The sequence below is a fragment of the Carex rostrata genome, chromosome 7 (genome assembly GCF_964058835.1).
Source record: "Carex rostrata chromosome 7, lpCarRost1.2, whole genome shotgun sequence".
NCBI classification, from domain to species: domain Eukaryota; kingdom Viridiplantae; phylum Streptophyta; class Magnoliopsida; order Poales; family Cyperaceae; genus Carex; species Carex rostrata.
The window spans coordinates 12,012,282-12,031,328 of NC_135924.1; the positions used below are offsets into that span (position 1 = coordinate 12,012,282).

The 19,047-nt window shown below is 35.0% G+C and overlaps 1 protein-coding gene across 3 annotated transcripts; it reads right to left on the bottom strand.

Annotated features, from left to right (window-relative positions):
• Nucleotides 1-94: 94 nt before the first annotated feature.
• Nucleotides 95-18,298, bottom strand: LOC144557600 (putative disease resistance RPP13-like protein 3). Of its 3 annotated transcripts, XR_013512709.1 has the most exons (5): nt 10,171-18,297; nt 9,524-9,811; nt 8,579-9,073; nt 8,235-8,327; nt 95-1,923 (listed from the first exon to the last, which is right to left on the bottom strand). XR_013512709.1 is itself a non-coding variant. In XM_078306200.1 (4 exons), the coding sequence occupies exons 1-4, from the start codon at nt 10,620-10,622 to the stop codon at nt 8,306-8,308; spliced, it is 1,257 nt and encodes a 418-aa protein (XP_078162326.1). In that variant the 5' UTR covers nt 10,623-18,297; the 3' UTR covers nt 95-8,305. The 3 variants fall into 3 exon arrangements, 2 of the variants coding, with proteins under 2 accessions (XP_078162326.1, XP_078162324.1); XM_078306200.1 differs by having other exon boundaries at nt 95-8,327; XM_078306198.1 differs by having other exon boundaries at nt 95-9,073; nt 10,171-18,298.
• Between the last annotated feature and the right edge of the window lie 749 nt (nt 18,299-19,047).

Genomic DNA, 19,047 nt, shown 5'->3' on the forward strand with positions numbered 1-19,047 from the left:
ATTGAAGAATCATGTCAAATATTGTAAACCTAATGGACTAAAGAAAAATTGCATATGGCAATTGTCTTCTCAGTATAATTAAGGAAATAGATTCTTTTTATAATATGCCTAGCCCTCCTTTTTTTCTTTATATATTCCTTTCTCCTTAATCAATCTTTTTATATTCCCCTCTCAACCTTATACGCAATGTCTTTTTTCTTTTTCTTTTCCTTTTTTCTTTTTTTTCTTTGGATGCAGAAGTGGTGGAGAAGTCTGTTTAGGGTATAAAGGTTGAGAGGGAATATGAAAAGAAAGATTAAAGAGAAAGGGAAACATACAAAGAAAAAAAAAGTAGGAAGCAAGGCATCAACAATAACTTTAAAAAAGAATATCAATTTTTTGTGCACTAATGTTTCCAACGCCTTAAACAAAGTATCAACTTTTCACGGATACCCGAAACACACATCCACACGTAGGGGTGTAAACGGAGCGGATTCGGAGTGGATAATGCTGATACCAAATCTGTATCCGTTTTTTTTTTTATTGAGCGGATACAAATACAGATACAGATAGTAAACGGATATCAAAATTCAAAACCAAATCCGTCTTAATCGGATATGATACAAAGCGGATAATCTATGAATACAGATTCGAATACGGATACGAAACAGATAATTGAGTCATATGAATTTTAAAGAGAAATACTAATTTTCAAAATTCAAATATGACAATTCATCTATTTAAATAAATTTTCCCATGTTTCTAAATTTAATAAACTATAAAAATGATATAATTTGTCAAAAAAAATTAAAGAGATAGTTAATAGTTGGTAAATAATATGAATCAAACTTTATTACTTGTGTGGCGCTAATAAATTGCTTTGACACGAAATATTGCATGTAGAAAGCTACATAAGATCCTACACACAAATTGACAAAAGAATCTTCACACGTGAAGACTTCGGAGTCAAGATTTCAGAAACAAATTAGTCCCACAAGGGGCTCAAAACATTTAAATGAAACCTTATATGCTAGGAGATAACAAAAGTTACTGTCCCACTTGAAGGATCCGCCTTTAATTTATAGAATTATCAGGCGATGGATTTATTTCGTTTCGGACCCGCTATGTTCCCTTCCGGATACTATTCTGATATCCGATCTGTTTACAAATAGATAACCAAATCCGTATCTAGATCCGCGAATTATCCACTCCGTTTAATCCGAATACGGATAGTAAGCAGATTCGGTTTGAATTCGAAGCATATAATCCTGATCCGTTTACATCCCTATCCACACGCCATGAATAGAAGGAAGCAAAGCATTTTTAATTTCCACATGACTTGATTAATTGGATTTTAATTCACATTAGGGTTTTTTTAACTAACAAGAACATCACTTGTCACAAGTTTTGCAGAAATGTATAGCTTAAAATAAGTTGAAGAAAATAATAAAAATTAATTCTTCATCAAAGGTAGTCTGTAATAAATGAAAAAAAAAAAACATAAATGGATGAAAAGAAATGAAATAAAAGGCAAATGTAGAATTTAAATGGTATGCTAAGTGAATGGAGGCAATGAAAGATATTAAAATTATTATATGGAAAGATGTGTTTATTATATTGTCAAAATATACTACACTTTTGTATGCTTTTGGTTCAGTTGAGCTTAAATCACATAAATAATCAATTTGTTTTGATTATTTCAATTTGCTAGGTAAAGATTTTAACGGAGAAGTTTTGGCTTCATGCAGCATATAGACTATAGAATCAAAACATCGCTGCATGAAGACAAAGCTGCTCTGTTAAAATCTTTAACCTTGTGTTGTCCTGCTATATGTACCAGTTTATCTGGAATTTGGTCCAAAGCTTAATTTTTTATTAGCACGGGTTCATATGCTATAGCACGTCAGTCAAAATAATCTTCAGACAAATATTTACAAGATACACCTGTAAAATATTAAAATATCATAAGTTAGTTCATAGCATTATTACTGATTTACTAGTATTATATTTTCAGCCATCTTCCTTGTCTCCCCTTTGAAATCAGCCTAAAGAAATAAATTAGATATAGCAGTTAATTAGGTACATTTTTTTTTATATCAGTTAATTTCTTTCTCAAGCAAAGAATTAAATTTGGTGTCAAATTCTACTACCAGACCAATCACCGTCAGAATCAAAACAAACCAGTAAGAGAGGGGAAGCATGTCCTCAGGGGTAATGTAGCATGTAAAATTGATACCAATTCAAATCATTTTTTTATCCGGATGCCACAGCTTTGCATGATGGAACACAGTTTGGATCGGTACAATTTTACGGGTTCAAAATTTAAACATGAATAAATGCTACATATCCTATTAGGGGTGTAAACGGAGTCAGATTATCTGATGGATATCCTCTCCGAATTCATTTATTATCCGGATCCGAATCAAACGGATTCGGATAATTCCGGAAAATGAATTCTCCGGATCCGAATCAACGGATTCGGATAATTCCGGATACGGATCCGGATAAATATTGTATACAGCGAAATAATTCGAATTCAAATTAATACGGATAATTTCTTCAGACTACAAACGGATACGGATAAATGCTACATATCCTATGCATTGAAAATTAGTACTCATTCACTTTTTCTATATTATTTTATAATCTTTTAACGGATTCTTCACCTATTATCCTCACTCCATCATTCAACGGATTCTTCACCTATTATATCTTTAAAGAAAATAGATATTGAACTATCTATAATCCAACTTTTCAAAAATAAAATATTTTAAGTCTATTTCTTAAGATGTCTACTTTTCCTTTATTCTCAATGGGCCTGTTCGGCTGGACCGGAATAGAGGAATTGAGCTTCTATTCTTACTGAACATACCCAGAACGTACAGTGCAGATTAAAGAATATGGAATAGTGCTTTTTCCCTGTTTTTCAATTCCAAGTGAGGGGTGGAATTAGATTTTGGGATGGAATAGAGAATAATACAAGACTCTTTTACCCTTGGTTGGTTCACTTTTACAGTGACATGGCATTCTTTATTGGGAGCACTTAGCTATCCCCCCGTAACAATCCCCTATTTCATCCCCCAGTCATTAACTACTTCAATAACTACTAACTACTTAGGGGGACCACTTACTATTTGGAAACCACATAATATTTGAAATATTTTACAACTAGTGTGCTCTAGTATTCATCTATAATGCATCAAGTATTCATCTATAATACATCAAATATTCATACCTAATATATCAAGTATTTTAAAAAAAAAACTGGACACGTTTTTAGAGGTGGGATTTTTTTTCTTCGTTCAATCTAATCAATATTTCTGAACAATCGGTAAGGAAATTTGCAAATCTAAAACTACGAATGTTTTTGACATAATTTTATCTTTAAAATGAGATCAATGATGATATACTTTCGAGTTGTCCGTTGTACAATTATTTATCCTTATCGAGAAAGTATTTATCCTAGTCATGCAAGTGCAAATATAAAAACTGGACATATCACTCATTCATATTTTACACGTTTTTAGAGGTGCTTTTTTTTCTCCGTTCAATCCAACCAATATTTCTGACGATATGTGAGGAATTTTGCAAATCTAAAACCACGAACGTTTTCTACACAATTTTATCTTTCAAATGAGATCCATGATGACATACTTTCGAGTTGTCCGTTGCACAAGTATTCATCTCTTATCGAGAAAGTATTAATCCTCGTCGTGTAAATGCAAATATAAAAACTGGGCACATCACTCATCCATCCTTTACACATTTTTAGAGGTGGGTTTTTTTTTCTCCGTTCAATCTAACCAATATTTGTGACGATCTGTGAAGAATTTTACAAATCTAAAACCACGAACGTTTTATACACAATTTTATCTTTCAAATGAGATCCATGATGACATACTTTTGAGTTGTCTGTTGCACAAGTATTAATATCTTGTCACGCAAGTATTCATACCTAAGATATTAAGTATTCATTTATACACATTGAAGTATTTATATCTAAGACATCAAGTTTTCATTCATATATCTCTATTTTTTTTCAAAATTTGTTTTTATGTCATTTATTTAATACGCAGTGGCCTAATTCACCATTAATAAAGCTTTGTTCTTTGCAAAACTCGCTACTTCATGAGGAAGAAGAATATAAACATGAAAGAGATTAATTGCATATACATATACAAAATTATTTTGATACGATCGACAGTGACAGATCTGACCCGGTAGAGACGTGCTCTAGTATTCATTCATACACATTGAAGTATTCATTCATACACAATAAAGTATTCATTCATACACGTTGAAGTATTTATTCTTGGCAGAAGCGTGCTTGATTGGGATGGAGTGACGAATGATCTCCGGCAGAACGTTCGCTGGAGCGGGAGCACCAGGCGTAGAGGGAAAAAACCGAGGCGAAAGTGTAAAAGGGAGGGAGCTTATTGTATTTACCATTTCGAGGTGGGAGAGAGTGGGAGGTGGGAGAGGGAGGGGAGCTTATCAATGGAAAAACGGATGCGGAGGAGGAAGTGGGATGCGGAGGTGGGAGAGGGAGGTAGAGGCGGAGGTGAGATGAGGTGTAGGAGGCGAAGGTGAGAGAGGGAGGTGGGAGGCGGAGGTGGGAGAGGCAGAAGTGGGAGAGAGAGGCGGAGGCGGAGGTGGGAGAAGAAGATGGAGATGAAAGAGAAAAATGGAGGTGGAAGAGAAAGGGAGAAAGAAAAAAGAAATAAAGGTTGTTAGAAATAGTAGTTATAGTTATAGTTAAAATAGAAAGTTAGTTGGGAGATGAAATGGGGGATGGATAAGTGGGGGAAATTATAATTACCCTTCTTTATTAATTTTCTATTGTATCCTCTCCGAGATTTTTATTTTTACCCAAAAAAAATATTATTTTAATAATAATAACCAGCTTCACGCTGGAATTATAAATATACCCAGCCCGTGGAAAAAATCCACGGGTGGGATTTTTTAAGTCTGCCCCGTGGAAAAATTCCACGGGCGGGATTAAAAATTGGGCCCGTGGAAAATATCCACGGCCCGGCCTTTTTTTTGTGTGCTTTTTTCATTATAAAAAGAGGTTTCCAGCTACGAGAGAGAGAAAATCATTCTGAAAGAGAGAAGGAGAAAGAGAGAGAGAAAGAAGAGGAGGAAGAGGAAGGAGTTACTGTTCAGCTACTAAAACATGTATTTTTATTTTTCTGCAATTGTTCATTTACGTATCCACAGATATTTATATTCGTATCTATTGTTCATAGACGTATTATTATTTACTGTTCATATACTGTGTAGGTACGTATGTACTGTTCATTTACTGTTCATATACTATGCATATACGTATTTTACTGTTCATTTACTGTTTATATACGTATTTGCTGTTCATTACTGTGCATATACATCTGTACTGTTCATTACTGTACATATACGTATTTACTGTTTATTTACTATGCATATACGTATCGACTGTTCATTACTGTTCATAGATGTGCATTACTGTTCATTACTGTGCATGTAATGTGCATATACATATTGATTGTTCACAACTGTTCAGTACTTTAAAAAAAGAAACTGACAAAATATTTACATTTACGAATGTAGTTTATTGGCCATGCCTATTGGAATTTCAATACATTTTGGAGGGAAATTTATTTTTGACCAGAATGGGGCACGTTACTCCAAACCTCCAGTAAATACGTATTGGGTTGATGAAAATTTCACGTTTGAGCAGTTGCAATCGCTTATTTATGAAGTGAGCGGCTACAATAGGAATCGTTGGGAATTACAAATTCAGGCCCGAATGGTCCATGCAGGAAAGTATGTCAGAATCGCATTGGGTGATGACGGAGCATTGAGAGGCCTGATCGCGCAAGTTGTGCGGTCCGGTGAATCATTATTGGAAGTTTTTACATGCAGAATTCGTAGAGAGTCAGGTGCAGAAAATGATCAACCAAATTATGAACCACCCACTCCTTTTATCCCAATGCCAGTACCAGAACCGGAACCAGAAATATACAGTAATTCACCTCAATCTCCACCTTTTATCCCACCTATATCCATGCATGGAGGTCCTTCATCCTTACCTGGGCCTGAACCAAGTCCTCACCCCAGATCGGCACCAGTACATAAAGATCCAAACGAGTCAAAATTTGAATTTATGAACGAGGTACCGGAGGAAAATCTGCAAACTAGGGATGAATGGGGGGAAGGAGACTAGGACATTAATGATGAAGGAGATGAAGAAGATGAAGAAGATGAAGAAGATGAAGAAGAATACACACAGCCCACTGTGAGGCAAAATAGAGAGAATATGCCATTAAGTGGCCGTTATGAGACTCACCCGTTTGTAAACTTCAATGACACATCTGCTTTTCAAGAAGCAGATGTTTCTTACTACGGTCGTCGGATTGAATACATGAGTGAGCTCGCAAAAGGCCAATACTTTCTTAACAAAAAACAACTGACCAAAAAGATCAGAGAGTACCATGTTTACAATAACATGGAGACATATACAAAGAGAAGTGACACATCCCGGCTGGAAATTAGATGCAGCACTTCGGGTTGTCGTTTCAAACTAAAGGCAAGAGCAACAAATGCAGGATATACATGGATGATAACCGAGCAAGACACGCCTCACACATGCACGTCTGAGTACACCAGAACCGACCATGCACAACTGACGGCATCAATAATCGCAGATATCATCGAGAGTAGCATTAAGGAAGACCCCACTATGAGCATTCGGAGTGTGGCACACTGTGTGAGGGTTAGGTTTGGTAGTATAACCCCGAAGTACAACAAACTTTGGAGAGGTCGTGAGATAGCAGTTGCCTGTCAATTTGGGAGTTGGGAAGAGTCATACAACTTTATGAAACTATTGCTTATCGGGATATGTGATAAGAATCCCGGCTCGAGGCACGATTTTCTGACCAAGCGAGCTTCGATAAAAATACAGGACTGGCCAAGCAAGGTGTTGTGGAATTCGTGGCCGTGGCATGGGCTTACAGACCATGCATCACCGCATTTAATTACTTGAGACCAGAGATCAGTATAGATGCAGCCTTCCTTTCTGGGCGGTATGAGGGCAGACTTTTGATGGCTTGCGTCTATGATGCCGAGAACCAATTGATGCCTCTATCATTTGCAATTGTGCACAAGGAAAATGAAGAGAATTGGGGTTTGTCGCCATAATAACTGGAATTCCTTACGCTCATGCATTAGCGGTTTATTGCCATAATAACTAGTCACTCGACCTATTTGTTGTCAACTGGTATAGGGTGGACTACCTTCTGAGTACTTGGAATGCACTGTTTGTTCCTTATGGCAATCCTGAAGATTGGCCTACGACCACTACAACTAAAATTGAGCCAAACAAAGATTGGATACGGCGTGGTAGGAGAAAACACATCCGTTGTGTAATGACCATGGACGAAATGCAAGGTAGGCGAATGGGGCACCGACCTCGCCGTTCCACTTCTGACAGGCAAAGCTGAGGTATGTAGCACTCAACCCTGATTATATTTCATTTCAATCTTGAATAGCTTAGTAGCTAACATTTTTGTGCTGCAGACACGCATAATGCAACAAATGCAGCAAAAAACGAAAACATAAAACTATGAAACGGAAGAAAATTTACTGGATAGAAGAAGATCATCTAGGGAACGAGAACCATCAACTAGACTTAGAGATTATGTGACTTATTCGGTACAATGCCCAATTGAAAATTTTGTTTCATATGACATCATCTTATTCGGTACAAGTTCCGAAAATTCTTGAGAAAAAATGGTTCTTTGGACGGTTGTGATTCATTTGGACCAAAAAATTGTCCAACCAGTTGTATTAGATCCATAATAAACTAAAGATGCATGGTTTTGTTTTGCATCTCCCATTTTCACTATACAACATCACTGTTTTGCAATGCATCTCCAAAAGATACATTTAAAAAATCTCCAAAACAATGAATACAAATATAAAACGTATTTATATCTGAAAAATTAATTTTATAAAACGTATTTATTTTTATAAAACGTATTTTATAAAAATTTGTGAATAAAAAAAATACGTATTAAAAAAAAATTTGTGATTCAAATCTTAAAATTAATTTTCGGAAATTCTCCAAAAAATCTGAAAATTTCTTTACAATTAATTTTCGGAAAATTTTCAGAAAAAAAAAATTAATTATAACAGATTTTACGTATGTATTAAAACCAGAATACATGCCATAACTAGTGCTCTGATACCAATGTTAATCAACGGACAAAACTTACAAATAACTCCGTTAATCTTCGTGCGGAAGCGGATCTTGCGAGCGTAGCAGTATCACTGGTTCTGCAAGGAATCACAAGCCGAAGCCGGAAGCCCTGCGTTTTCCACGACCTAAAACCTTCAATCCTTAACAGAATACTTCTTGGTGCTCTCTATCTTTTCTCTCTAATTTTGGCTGTTACTATTCACACGTTTTTCTGATTATATTAGAGAGAGAGATATGAATGGTTTATATAAAACCAATGCACCTATTCATAAAGGGTTGGCATCTTTTCATAACGGGTCGGATATTGAATTTGGGTTTCCCATAACGGGCGTACCATTAATTAAATCCAACATAAGGTACCTTTGCACAAGTTCTTCCAAATAGCTTTCAGCAATGTCCTCCAATGATTTTATCCCCTCTTGTCGTATAAATCCTTCTGCAATCCATAATTGAATAAGAGTTGTTGCTTTGATTTGATAGTCCTCAGGAAAAACACCAAAATACATGAAACAAGGTTTGAGAGCAAATGGCAGATCCTCATAACTGGTGGATATAACACCCGTGAAGATGCTACCATCAGTCTGCCAATCCATTTTTTGCATCACGTCATCCCATGTAATGTGATCGGGATTTTTTCTTGATAAGATTCCGCCAAGCACCACCAATGCTAGAGGCCATCCACCAATTTTTTGGGTAAATTGAGTTACTAGGGGAAGTACTCCATCGGGGCATTCATTTACAAATCGATTGGGAAAAACCTTCTTCAACAATAGATGTTTGCTTTCATCTTCATTTAAGGGCTCTATCTTGTGTGGGATAGATATAATGTCGACCTCTTCAGCGAGCTTAATGAACCTGATATTAATCAATGCACAAAACATAAGAAGCATATTTTATGAGAAGGAATCACTTGGCAATGGTTATTTTGACAATCTTAACAATAGTTAATTCTTTTTTATAAAAATGATGCCAAATTGAAAATTTTAAAGATAAATTTATGGATATATTAATTAAGGGACATATATATAGTCTAACAACCATATTTTATATAATTCAAATTATTGTTTGAAGATACATTGATCAAGGGCCGTTAATTTCATACCATGACATTTTAAGTTATTTGATTTATGGTAGAACATACATCAAATCTTATCATATTTATATGTATTATAGGTGGGTAATATAGATTATGTCATTATTATTGGATTTCAAATTTAAGATTGTCAATATAAAGAATTGTTATATCTTCCCTTGAGTAATTAATGTAACACTATTTTTTTTTACAATAAAAAAATGCAAACAAACCTGGTAGTAATTAATACTCGACTTCCATTATTAGCATTAGGAAGAGCAGGTTGAAGTTGGGTCCAAATATTATTGATTGGCCATAAATCATCCAATACAACCAGATATTTTCTCTCTCTCAAAGATTTGTTAAGCTCTGTAAGGAAATAATCTTCTCCCTTATTCTGCCTCTCCGAGTCATGTACCTCTCGAATCTTCTCTAGCATCTTCATCAAAATATCGATTAGCTTGTATTCTTGTGAAATAGTTAACCACATGGAAATGTCAAAGTGACGTTTAACTTCAGCACTGTGAAATGCATCAAATAAATTAATTAGATGATTTGTATACAAGTAACATACAAGCTGGAAGTAAACACAAATTAAGATTTTACCATACTACAGAGCTTTTAACACTGATAGTTAAATAATTAAATTTATTGTTTTACAATAGTTCTAATTATTGAATTGTTTAATATTAAAAAAAAGATCATGTTAGAAGTAACATCACACATTTAATTTGCGATGATTTGTCCCTCCCTATACAATTATTTTTATAGTAAACAATCATTTTAGTTTATAACATTATTCTCTTCAGAGGAAAGTTACCAAATTAAAAATTAAACTATTTATCGTATGACACACATTTTTTAAAACAATGAATATTACCTTTTGTACACCTCTTTTGCAAGTGTAGTTTTTCCTGATCCACCGGCCCCAACAATTGAGATCACAGCTCGCCTAGTAATATTTGCATCAATGAGTTGTTTGACAATTGTTTTCCTTTCAATGTCGAAGCCGACAACCTCCATTTCATCTATGTCAGGATTAAAGAACGGCTTTATAGATTGCTCGACAGAGGCCCCACTACTAGTTTCTTCAAGACCTAATCCGTACATTTCTTTGTTTTCTTTGATTTCACTGAGCCTCTTCTGTATCTTGTCTATCTCGCTACCAACTTTGTGTTCAGAAATTAGTTTCATGGGCATCTTGCCTATCCGTTTGAGTTTGTTCAAAAGGCCTTCCTGTGTACCTCCTCCAACCTCAACCAAAAACTTCTCTAATACATCATCAATTAAATTCCCAACCTCCTTAATCTCATTCACCCATTTTTTTACCATTTAATTTTTATGGCGTTTTGCCTCTGCTTCTTTCAAGAAAGACTGGATCCAAGTGAGGTCGCATTGAACCCGCTCGAGCTTGTCACGTACCCCATAGAGAAAGAATGCTTCCTGAACAACCGCATCTCCCAACTTGCGAAGAACAAGGTTCACGATAATCTCAGCCATCTTTTTAATTTGTAAAAAAAGGTTACTGAGTAGTTAACGATAAAGGTTATTGAGTAGTTAACGATATTGTGGCCTTTAAGAATAACAATAGAGTATATATAGGTATGAGAACAAAAGAATGAGTAATTATCTTTCATTACTCAGTATGCTTTTTATACAAATTAAAGGGATGGATTCTTTTCTTAGATGGTTCCATGTTGATATCTCTTTTTGTGTGCCCAGCTCCCCTTCTTCTTTTCTTTTCTTTTTATATATTCCCCTATCAAACTTTATACCCTATGTCTTATGTTTTTCTTTAATTTGTTTTTGGCACAGAATTGGTAGATAAGTGATCTGTGTTGGGTAAAGAATCAATCTTTAATGCATTAGTGTTTCCAATACATTAAAAAAAGTATCAATCTTTTACATATACTCAAAACACACCTCCACATGCTATGAATATTATTTTTTAGTTGCACACACTATGAACAGAAGGAAGCAACGCAAGCTTAATTGCGACACGCCATGATCTTGATTAATTCAATTTGAATTCACATTAGAGTTTTTAACAAAAACATCACTTGTCACAAGTTTTATATTAAAATGTATATCTTTAAATCAGTAGAAGATTAATTCTTCATCAAATGCAATCTACTTGTTACAAGCTCAGCCCAAAAAAACAAAAGAATCTAAATTACGATACATAATGCATTTAGGAAATTTCAGTATTTCACAATATTTGAATAGATGACTCTAGAATGACTTGGGAATTTATATAAACAATAGTTTACGATACTGAATGCATTCATAAAATATGTATAGAGTATTGCGAAATTTTTAAAAACAAAGATATATTATTAATTGTTAACATTTATTTAAAATGGAGATAGAACAAAAATGATTCAGCAGACCTGAATTCTTCACTCGGTTCAAATTTGATTAAATTCAGAATTTCTATTATATTGCTACCGAATACATACAATATATTTTAAGGACTATCCACAAATGTTATTTTTTGTTATAGACGACATAATTTGTAATTCCTTTATTATATAATAATAATGATATTTGAATTTATTTATGCTATTTTTTTCATTGACTAATTGAAGAATCATGTCAAATATTGTAAACCTAATGGACTAAAGAAAAATTGCATATGGCAATTGTCTTCTCAGTATAATTAAGGAAATAGATTCTTTTTATAATATGCCTAGCCCTCCTTTTTTTCTTTATATATTCCTTTCTCCTTAATCAATCTTTTTATATTCCCCTCTCAACCTTATACGCAATGTCTTTTTTCTTTTTCTTTTCCTTTTTTCTTTTTTTTCTTTGGATGCAGAAGTGGTGGAGAAGTCTGTTTAGGGTATAAAGGTTGAGAGGGAATATGAAAAGAAAGATTAAAGAGAAAGGGAAACATACAAAGAAAAAAAAAGTAGGAAGCAAGGCATCAACAATAACTTTAAAAAAGAATATCAATTTTTTGTGCACTAATGTTTCCAACGCCTTAAACAAAGTATCAACTTTTCACGGATACCCGAAACACACATCCACACGTAGGGGTGTAAACGGAGCGGATTCGGAGTGGATAATGCTGATACCAAATCTGTATCCGTTTTTTTTTTTATTGAGCGGATACAAATACAGATACAGATAGTAAACGGATATCAAAATTCAAAACCAAATCCGTCTTAATCGGATATGATACAAAGCGGATAATCTATGAATACAGATTCGAATACGGATACGAAACAGATAATTGAGTCATATGAATTTTAAAGAGAAATACTAATTTTCAAAATTCAAATATGACAATTCATCTATTTAAATAAATTTTCCCATGTTTCTAAATTTAATAAACTATAAAAATGATATAATTTGTCAAAAAAAATTAAAGAGATAGTTAATAGTTGGTAAATAATATGAATCAAACTTTATTACTTGTGTGGCGCTAATAAATTGCTTTGACACGAAATATTGCATGTAGAAAGCTACATAAGATCCTACACACAAATTGACAAAAGAATCTTCACACGTGAAGACTTCGGAGTCAAGATTTCAGAAACAAATTAGTCCCACAAGGGGCTCAAAACATTTAAATGAAACCTTATATGCTAGGAGATAACAAAAGTTACTGTCCCACTTGAAGGATCCGCCTTTAATTTATAGAATTATCAGGCGATGGATTTATTTCGTTTCGGACCCGCTATGTTCCCTTCCGGATACTATTCTGATATCCGATCTGTTTACAAATAGATAACCAAATCCGTATCTAGATCCGCGAATTATCCACTCCGTTTAATCCGAATACGGATAGTAAGCAGATTCGGTTTGAATTCGAAGCATATAATCCTGATCCGTTTACATCCCTATCCACACGCCATGAATAGAAGGAAGCAAAGCATTTTTAATTTCCACATGACTTGATTAATTGGATTTTAATTCACATTAGGGTTTTTTTAACTAACAAGAACATCACTTGTCACAAGTTTTGCAGAAATGTATAGCTTAAAATAAGTTGAAGAAAATAATAAAAATTAATTCTTCATCAAAGGTAGTCTGTAATAAATGAAAAAAAAAAAACATAAATGGATGAAAAGAAATGAAATAAAAGGCAAATGTAGAATTTAAATGGTATGCTAAGTGAATGGAGGCAATGAAAGATATTAAAATTATTATATGGAAAGATGTGTTTATTATATTGTCAAAATATACTACACTTTTGTATGCTTTTGGTTCAGTTGAGCTTAAATCACATAAATAATCAATTTGTTTTGATTATTTCAATTTGCTAGGTAAAGATTTTAACGGAGAAGTTTTGGCTTCATGCAGCATATAGACTATAGAATCAAAACATCGCTGCATGAAGACAAAGCTGCTCTGTTAAAATCTTTAACCTTGTGTTGTCCTGCTATATGTACCAGTTTATCTGGAATTTGGTCCAAAGCTTAATTTTTTATTAGCACGGGTTCATATGCTATAGCACGTCAGTCAAAATAATCTTCAGACAAATATTTACAAGATACACCTGTAAAATATTAAAATATCATAAGTTAGTTCATAGCATTATTACTGATTTACTAGTATTATATTTTCAGCCATCTTCCTTGTCTCCCCTTTGAAATCAGCCTAAAGAAATAAATTAGATATAGCAGTTAATTAGGTACATTTTTTTTTATATCAGTTAATTTCTTTCTCAAGCAAAGAATTAAATTTGGTGTCAAATTCTACTACCAGACCAATCACCGTCAGAATCAAAACAAACCAGTAAGAGAGGGGAAGCATGTCCTCAGGGGTAATGTAGCATGTAAAATTGATACCAATTCAAATCATTTTTTTATCCGGATGCCACAGCTTTGCATGATGGAACACAGTTTGGATCGGTACAATTTTACGGGTTCAAAATTTAAACATGAATAAATGCTACATATCCTATTAGGGGTGTAAACGGAGTCAGATTATCTGATGGATATCCTCTCCGAATTCATTTATTATCCGGATCCGAATCAAACGGATTCGGATAATTCCGGAAAATGAATTCTCCGGATCCGAATCAACGGATTCGGATAATTCCGGATACGGATCCGGATAAATATTGTATACAGCGAAATAATTCGAATTCAAATTAATACGGATAATTTCTTCAGACTACAAACGGATACGGATAAATGCTACATATCCTATGCATTGAAAATTAGTACTCATTCACTTTTTCTATATTATTTTATAATCTTTTAACGGATTCTTCACCTATTATCCTCACTCCATCATTCAACGGATTCTTCACCTATTATATCTTTAAAGAAAATAGATATTGAACTATCTATAATCCAACTTTTCAAAAATAAAATATTTTAAGTCTATTTCTTAAGATGTCTACTTTTCCTTTATTCTCAATGGGCCTGTTCGGCTGGACCGGAATAGAGGAATTGAGCTTCTATTCTTACTGAACATACCCAGAACGTACAGTGCAGATTAAAGAATATGGAATAGTGCTTTTTCCCTGTTTTTCAATTCCAAGTGAGGGGTGGAATTAGATTTTGGGATGGAATAGAGAATAATACAAGACTCTTTTACCCTTGGTTGGTTCACTTTTACAGTGACATGGCATTCTTTATTGGGAGCACTTAGCTATCCCCCCGTAACAATCCCCTATTTCATCCCCCAGTCATTAACTACTTCAATAACTACTAACTACTTAGGGGGACCACTTACTATTTGGAAACCACATAATATTTGAAATATTTTACAACTAGTGTGCTCTAGTATTCATCTATAATGCATCAAGTATTCATCTATAATACATCAAGTATTCATACCTAATATATCAAGTATTTAAAAAAAAAAACTGGACACGTTTTTAGAGGTGGGATTTTTTTTCTTCGTTCAATCTAATCAATATTTCTGAACAATCGGTAAGGAAATTTGCAAATCTAAAACTACGAATGTTTTTGACATAATTTTATCTTTAAAATGAGATCAATGATGATATACTTTCGAGTTGTCCGTTGTACAATTATTTATCCTTATCGAGAAAGTATTTATCCTAGTCATGCAAGTGCAAATATAAAAACTGGACATATCACTCATTCATATTTTACACGTTTTTAGAGGTGCTTTTTTTTCTCCGTTCAATCCAACCAATATTTCTGACGATATGTGAGGAATTTTGCAAATCTAAAACCACGAACGTTTTCTACACAATTTTATCTTTCAAATGAGATCCATGATGACATACTTTCGAGTTGTCCGTTGCACAAGTATTCATCTCTTATCGAGAAAGTATTAATCCTCGTCGTGTAAATGCAAATATAAAAACTGGGCACATCACTCATCCATCCTTTACACATTTTTAGAGGTGGGTTTTTTTTTCTCCGTTCAATCTAACCAATATTTGTGACGATCTGTGAAGAATTTTACAAATCTAAAACCACGAACGTTTTATACACAATTTTATCTTTCAAATGAGATCCATGATGACATACTTTTGAGTTGTCTGTTGCACAAGTATTAATATCTTGTCACGCAAGTATTCATACCTAAGATATTAAGTATTCATTTATACACATTGAAGTATTTATATCTAAGACATCAAGTTTTCATTCATATATCTCTATTTTTTTTCAAAATTTGTTTTTATGTCATTTATTTAATACGCAGTGGCCTAATTCACCATTAATAAAGCTTTGTTCTTTGCAAAACTCGCTACTTCATGAGGAAGAAGAATATAAACATGAAAGAGATTAATTGCATATACATATACAAAATTATTTTGATACGATCGACAGTGACAGATCTGACCCGGTAGAGACGTGCTCTAGTATTCATTCATACACATTGAAGTATTCATTCATACACAATAAAGTATTCATTCATACACGTTGAAGTATTTATTCTTGGCAGAAGCGTGCTTGATTGGGATGGAGTGACGAATGATCTCCGGCAGAACGTTCGCTGGAGCGGGAGCACCAGGCGTAGAGGGAAAAAACCGAGGCGAAAGTGTAAAAGGGAGGGAGCTTATTGTATTTACCATTTCGAGGTGGGAGAGAGTGGGAGGTGGGAGAGGGAGGGGAGCTTATCAATGGAAAAACGGATGCGGAGGAGGAAGTGGGATGCGGAGGTGGGAGAGGGAGGTAGAGGCGGAGGTGAGATGAGGTGTAGGAGGCGAAGGTGAGAGAGGGAGGTGGGAGGCGGAGGTGGGAGAGGCAGAAGTGGGAGAGAGAGGCGGAGGCGGAGGTGGGAGAAGAAGATGGAGATGAAAGAGAAAAATGGAGGTGGAAGAGAAAGGGAGAAAGAAAAAAGAAATAAAGGTTGTTAGAAATAGTAGTTATAGTTATAGTTAAAATAGAAAGTTAGTTGGGAGATGAAATGGGGGATGGATAAGTGGGGGAAATTATAATTACCCTTCTTTATTAATTTTCTATTGTATCCTCTCCGAGATTTTTATTTTTACCCAAAAAAAATATTATTTTAATAATAATAACCAGCTTCACGCTGGAATTATAAATATACCCAGCCCGTGGAAAAAATCCACGGGTGGGATTTTTTAAGTCTGCCCCGTGGAAAAATTCCACGGGCGGGATTAAAAATTGGGCCCGTGGAAAATATCCACGGCCCGGCCTTTTTTTTGTGTGCTTTTTTCATTATAAAAAGAGGTTTCCAGCTACGAGAGAGAGAAAATCATTCTGAAAGAGAGAAGGAGAAAGAGAGAGAGAAAGAAGAGGAGGAAGAGGAAGGAGTTACTGTTCAGCTACTAAAACATGTATTTTTATTTTTCTGCAATTGTTCATTTACGTATCCACAGATATTTATATTCGTATCTATTGTTCATAGACGTATTATTATTTACTGTTCATATACTGTGTAGGTACGTATGTACTGTTCATTTACTGTTCATATACTATGCATATACGTATTTTACTGTTCATTTACTGTTTATATACGTATTTGCTGTTCATTACTGTGCATATACATCTGTACTGTTCATTACTGTACATATACGTATTTACTGTTTATTTACTATGCATATACGTATCGACTGTTCATTACTGTTCATAGATGTGCATTACTGTTCATTACTGTGCATGTAATGTGCATATACATATTGATTGTTCACAACTGTTCAGTACTTTAAAAAAAGAAACTGACAAAATATTTACATTTACGAATGTAGTTTATTGGCCATGCCTATTGGAATTTCAATACATTTTGGAGGGAAATTTATTTTTGACCAGAATGGGGCACGTTACTCCAAACCTCCAGTAAATACGTATTGGGTTGATGAAAATTTCACGTTTGAGCAGTTGCAATCGCTTATTTATGAAGTGAGCGGCTACAATAGGAATCGTTGGGAATTACAAATTCAGGCCCGAATGGTCCATGCAGGAAAGTATGTCAGAATCGCATTGGGTGATGACGGAGCATTGAGAGGCCTGATCGCGCAAGTTGTGCGGTCCGGTGAATCATTATTGGAAGTTTTTACATGCAGAATTCGTAGAGAGTCAGGTGCAGAAAATGATCAACCAAATTATGAACCACCCACTCCTTTTATCCCAATGCCAGTACCAGAACCGGAACCAGAAATATACAGTAATTCACCTCAATCTCCACCTTTTATCCCACCTATATCCATGCATGGAGGTCCTTCATCCTTACCTGGGCCTGAACCAAGTCCTCACCCCAGATCGGCACCAGTACATAAAGATCCAAACGAGTCAAAATTTGAATTTATGAACGAGGTACCGGAGGAAAATCTGCAAACTAGGGATGAATGGGGGGAAGGAGACTAGGACATTAATGATGAAGGAGATGAAGAAGATGAAGAAGATGAAGAAGATGAAGAAGAATACACACAGCCCACTGTGAGGCAAAATAGAGAGAATATGCCATTAAGTGGCCGTTATGAGACTCACCCGTTTGTAAACTTCAATGACACATCTGCTTTTCAAGAAGCAGATGTTTCTTACTACGGTCGTCGGATTGAATACATGAGTGAGCTCGCAAAAGGCCAATACTTTCCTAACAAAAAACAACTGACCAAAAAGATCAGAGAGTACCATGTTTACAATAACATGGAGACATATACAAAGAGAAGTGACACATCCCGGCTGGAAATTAGATGCAGCACTTCGGGTTGTCGTTTCAAACTAAAGGCAAGAGCAACAAATGCAGGATATACATGGATGATAACCGAGCAAGACACGCCTCACACATGCACGTCTGAGTACACCAGAACCGACCATGCACAACTGACGGCATCAATAATCGCAGATATCATCGAGAGTAGCATTAAGGAAGACCCCACTATGAGCATTCGGAGTGTGGCACACTGTGTGAGGGTTAGGTTTGGTAGTATAACCCCGAAGTACAACAAACTTTGGAGAGGTCGTGAGATAGCAGTTGCCTGTCAATTTGGGAGTTGGGAAGAGTCATACAACTTTATGAAACTATTGCTTATCGGGATATGTGATAAGAATCCCGGCTCGAGGCACGATTTTCTGACCAAGCGAGCTTCGATAAAAATACAGGACTGGCCAAGCAAGGTGTTGTGGAATTCGTGGCCGTGGCATGGGCTTACAGACCATGCATCACCGCATTTAATTACTTGAGACCAGAGATCAGTATAGATGCAGCCTTCCTTTCTGGGCGGTATGAGGGCAGACTTTTGATGGCTTGCGTCTATGATGCCGAGAACCAATTGATGCCTCTATCATTTGCAATTGTGCACAAGGAAAATGAAGAGAATTGGGGTTTGTCGCCATAATAACTGGAATTCCTTACG